This window comes from Polistes fuscatus, unplaced genomic scaffold (assembly GCF_010416935.1).
Source record: "Polistes fuscatus isolate 324 unplaced genomic scaffold, CU_Pfus_HIC Scaffold6, whole genome shotgun sequence".
Taxonomy (NCBI): domain Eukaryota; kingdom Metazoa; phylum Arthropoda; class Insecta; order Hymenoptera; family Vespidae; genus Polistes; species Polistes fuscatus.
This window is the reverse complement of record NW_025113140.1, coordinates 10,892,109-10,897,384: the sequence shown is the minus strand read 5'-3', so window position 1 is coordinate 10,897,384 and position 5,276 is coordinate 10,892,109. Positions and strand designations below refer to the sequence as shown.

The 5,276-nt window shown below is 32.6% G+C and overlaps 1 protein-coding gene across 4 annotated transcripts; it reads left to right on the top strand.

The window, feature by feature from the left end:
• The first annotated feature begins 759 nt into the window (after positions 1-759).
• LOC122523293 (growth factor receptor-bound protein 2) lies at positions 760-5,276 on the top strand. 4 transcript variants are annotated; one of them, XR_006305274.1, is made up of 7 exons: positions 765-2,275; positions 3,371-3,468; positions 3,551-3,670; positions 3,759-3,924; positions 4,010-4,183; positions 4,276-4,398; positions 5,196-5,276. XR_006305274.1 is itself a non-coding variant. In XM_043644968.1 (6 exons), exons 1-5 carry the CDS (start codon positions 2,198-2,200, stop codon positions 4,181-4,183), a joined length of 636 nt encoding a protein of 211 aa, XP_043500903.1. In that variant the 5' UTR covers positions 760-2,197; the 3' UTR covers positions 4,312-4,525. The 4 variants fall into 4 exon arrangements, 3 of the variants coding, with proteins under 3 accessions (XP_043500903.1, XP_043500902.1, XP_043500901.1); XM_043644968.1 differs by lacking the exon at positions 5,196-5,276 and having other exon boundaries at positions 760-2,275; positions 4,312-4,525; XM_043644967.1 differs by lacking the exon at positions 4,276-4,398 and having other exon boundaries at positions 761-2,275.

The following is a 5,276-nucleotide window of genomic DNA, read 5'->3' as shown; positions in this document are numbered from 1 at the left end:
AGAGTGGGGAGAGAGAAAGAGAGAGAGCACGATAAGTAGGTTTACTAAATATATATATATATAAAAGAGAGTTTACACATGACGATATCATAGGATAGACATTTTGTTTATATTACAAATATATATGCTCGTTGTTGCCGAGTAATTATCGATAAACTTAATCGTGATTTCACGTCGAACATTGATTATTTTCTACATCATAATTGCTTTTATATTACTCTTTCGACATATTCCATTTCTATAAAATCAAAAAAATAATAAAAATTAAGAAATAAAAGAGATAGCAAAAAAACATTTTAATTTTTTCCTAAGGAGAAAATTTTTTGTTTAATATATCAGTATCTCTCGATCATTATTATTGGAATGAAAATATTAACCAAGTATTAGAGAAGTAAGATTGATTTTTCGTGTCAAATAACACGAAAACGATCGAAATACGACCTCTCACGTTGAACGCAAGATGGCTACCACAGTAAGCGAGCAAGTAAATGAAGGAACGAGCGAGCTAAGTTAAGCCGAGTTTAATCGAGTCGAACCGAGTAAAGTCGATCGGGTAGTCGTATCTTCGAATGAATTGTATGCGCACGCGCAACCTGCGCGACGAGAAACTAGTTCGTTAAATAATTATTCGTAATTTCTAACTAAAATCAACGTTTCCTAATCTTTCTTTCCATGTTTATATTTAAACAACGTTACAAAAATAAGAGGCCTTAGTCATTTTGTTTGCGTTTAAGATAATAAATAGCTCGGAAAAGATAAAATATTAAGAAATATTTTCTATATAAGTTATTACGAGGACGAGGACGTGCAAAAAAGAACGTCTTCCTTGCGCACACATCAGTTCGGGTAAGTTCGGCTGAAGTCGGTGACGTCAACGTGCGCAATAGTTCAGTGCGCATTGACAAAGGAAAGAGAGAGAAGGAGAATATTGAGGATGAAACGCAAAGAGAGCACGGTTATACCGGGCGAGGAGAGAGTGTAACGCCTGATAAGACCGAGCGATGGTCGCTCTCGTGAGAGTGCGTGATCCGAGTAACGTACCTTTTCTATTTTGACAGTTCTGCCTTTCGTCCCGTTGAAGAAAAACAGATAAGGATAATATCTGAGGAAATTCAATATCGGAATAAAAACTGTACTTTTTTAAATACACAGGTATCACAACACAACGAATCCGCCATTATACTTTATGTCTCTCTCTGTTTTATTATTTTTTATTTTCCTTTTTTCGACTCGATACACAAGTTTCTCTCTCTCTTTTCTTTGATCGTTTCACTTTATCCTTTCTATCGATTTCATAGAACGAGGATGCAAGTTGTCGTGATCGTAGTTTAGTTTGTTCGCGGGTGTCATTGAACGCCGTTGAATTTGAATAGAGTGCGAGAGAGATAGGTAGACGGACAGAGAGAGAGATATATAAAATAGAAAAGGAAAGCTTAAAAGAGACAAAGACGAAAAGTGGGAGATCGTGGGTCAGAAAATTTTCGGTGATATTCCTTGATACATACGGGGTAGAGAGAGAAATCAAAAAGCAGTGTATTGTGTCTGCTGCTGCTGTGCGCGAACATGAGATATTGGTGATGTGTTTGTAAGTGCGCGTCTTTAAAGCTTTTTCGTACAAGTTTTATATATATTTACATATACAATATACGTGTAACGAGCCACCTTCGTTTCATCCAACGATATGCTAATTCAGTGAAAACTGGGAAGCAAGTGCTATTCGAAAAAGAAATCGAACGAGATCAACAAATTTTCTTAACTCTTCTGTTCCTCCTTCAGCTACTGCTATTGTGTTACGTTTCGGAGTTTCCTTATTTTTCTTTCCCTTTCCTTTTCTTATTTTCTTTCTTCCTCTTTTCCTTTTTTTACATTCACAGACAAAGGTGGCCGCCTTTGGTGCCGCCTCGAGGACTGGCTCTCTCTCTCTCTCCCTCTCTTTCTCTGTGATATAGCTTTTTCTCTTTCTCTTTCTATCTCTTTCCCCTACTCCTACTCCTCTTTTATCCTTCTCGCTCTTTTTCTCTTGTTCTTTTCCTTCTCTTCGTTCCTCTCTCGGTCCTCTTCACCGCAATCCGTCTAGTATATACACGCGCGTTCGACCCTCGAGGGAAGAAGAAGTGGAAGAAAGAGAAGAAGGAATTAAAAAAAGAAAAGAAAAAGTAAAAGAAGAATAAGAAGAAGGATAAGACGAAGAAGAAGTATGGAGGCGGTAGCCAAGCACGACTTTACCGCGACAGCCGAGGATGAGCTTAGCTTTCGCAGGTGTCAAGTCCTTAAGGTTCGTATTTATGGAAAAAAACGATTTCTTTTTTATTGACAATTTTAGTTATTTGATTTCTTCTTATTATCTTTATTTTTATTATTATTATTGTCATTGTTGCGTTGTGTGTTGTTATTGTTGATTGCATTTTTCGATGACAGACCCTTCGAAAGTATCGTTTCTTCGTACTTTAATGAACCAACTAACCAATCAACGAACGGCTCACCGTCGTCGAGCCAATATACTTGCTTCTGATTGGTTTAGATGCGAAACGACTGATCACCGAACATCCGCAAACATTTCTCATATACACTCACGAATTTTGTTATACCTAAATATTCGATTGACATGCAACAGTATTTATTTTCTTTTTTATTTCTTTTATGAAATGCAATCATTAGGTCCTTTTATCGCGAGCCGAGAATTTCTTAACAGTATTGTTTTGTAATTTTTATAGGTTGTATACATTTATGTGCAATCATTACGCAATATATTTTTTGACACAATTTCTTATTGGCTAATTTTTTAAATTGCATTAATAAAAGAAGTTTACTATGTTACTGAGCAAACAAATGTATGAAATCTCATAATTGAACATTTGTTTGTTTGCCTTTAATATTTTTATGTTATTATTTTGATTACGAATAATGTTAGTTTGTTATTTTTGTATAGTAATAATAATAATAATCATCATCTAATGGTTGGAGTAAATTGTTCTAATGGAATTTGTAATAAAATTCTTATATCGATCGACACTATTGATAACAGTATCTGATTTGATATTTTATTTGAATTAATGTCATATGATTTGATTTTCTAACATCGTCATTAGCGTATAGCTTAATTGCTTTCCATTCTCTTCCTCGTAGTAACAATCGATATGATGTGGCTTTATTTTACTATATTCATAGATGATTTCTTATTCGTCGAAAAGAAATTCACCCGCGAAATTCAAAAACTTGAATGGTCATTATTTTATATGAATATAAGTAAAGAAACAATAAATAATAATAAAATTATAAAAAATAAATGTGTATTATTATCACTATTGTTTTTATATTAATATAACTATATTTATATAAAATATAAAGTAATATTTTATTTCTTTATTAGATTTTGAACATGGAAGACGATATAAATTGGTTCAGAGCCGAATTAGATTCCAGAGAAGGACTCATTCCAAGTAATTACATAGAAATGAAAAATCACGAGTAAGTTTACTTTTTACATATTTTTTTACATTGTAATAAATTAAAAAGAAGATATACCTTACTATTCTGATTTCATTTTTAGTTGGTATTACGGAAAGATAACAAGAGCAGATGCAGAAAGGCTATTAATGAATAAGCATGAAGGTGCCTTTCTGATTAGAATCAGTGAAAGCTCTCCTGGAGACTTTTCACTATCTGTAAAGTAAGCATATATTTATTTCTGCAATAATAATACTTTTAAACAAATCATCAAGTGTTCAACAATTTATATTGTTTCTTTATGTCGATAGATGTTCAGATGGTGTGCAACATTTTAAAGTATTAAGAGACGCTCAAGGCAAGTTTTTTCTTTGGGTTGTTAAGTTTAATAGTTTGAATGAACTGGTAGAATATCATCGTACAGCATCTGTATCACGTTCGCAAGATGTTAAATTACGTGATATGATTCCTGAAGAGGTAAAAATGTTCACAGAGTAATTACTATTGATTGGAAATGTAATGCATATCTATAAAAATATATTTATTTTTTTATTTCACACAGTGTTTAGTGCAAGCATTATATGACTTTGCTCCACAAGAACCTGGTGAATTGGAGTTCAGGCGGGGAGATGTAATAACTGTTACAGATCGCACAGATCAGCATTGGTGGCATGGGGAAATTGGTAATAGAAGAGGACTGTTTCCATCTACCTACGTTACTCCCTATCACTCCTAGGTATAACAAAAATTAAATCATAAGATTTAACAATAACTTAAATAAATCTTTCTACAAAAATTATTGTTTTCATTTTGCTTGTTATTTTCTAGGTTGTAGAAAAAGAACAAATGAATCTTCTGTTTTAGGCCTGATTTAATATATAATGCAGGTCTCAACTATTGACCGCCTTATCCCACCATCAATCATATAGAATGATTAGTCTCGCTGCAAAAGTAAATCTGGAATATTTTGCGAGCAAAGCACCTATCGGAGTGGGCTACCAGGAATATACTCTGGTGGTTCCAAATGTCGAGTTATTGTAATAATACAATCTCGACATTAAATACTATTTAATAAGGACTTATGACCAGTCTCATTGAAAAAACATTTCTTACATCCTTAGTAATCCATACGAGAGTGTGTAGAGAGTTCCTTGATGTATTACATGACAGGGTAGTGTCCATAATTGTTTTTATATATCGCGTTAGATGGACAAGTTTAAATCTTCTCTATGGGACTGAATATGCTGCTGCTACCATTTGAAGTTTACCTTTGATAGATGTCGTATGTGTATATCGTATGTCTCTGCGATCAAATAGATATCCATGTAATGAATATCATTCATTAACTGCACATATTTTTTTTTTTTATTTGACATATATATATATACACCAAGTGCTCTAAGCGTGCACAATCGTTAAAATATTTCATAAGTTAAATTTAAAAAAACCGTAACATCGACATATATTATAAATGAAACTTGAAATGGTCTTTAGTATTTCTTGGTAGTCCATTTTGAAAATGGTGTTATACATCACAGATAATAAGCATATTAGTCTTTTGCAAGCATGCTCATTGGCCATATTAAAACTATAATTATTATATATATATATATATATATATATATACTATATTTATATATAATATACTATATAATATATTATATATATATATACATCTTATATATGCTATCTCAGATAGTAATTCAGGAGAACTGGGATTTACATAAATCTTGTATTTTTTAATACAGATACCACTAATCGAAGAAACCGGGACCTTGGCGAGAAAAGGGCCTAGTTACAAAAAATAAAATAAAATAACAATTGCATAA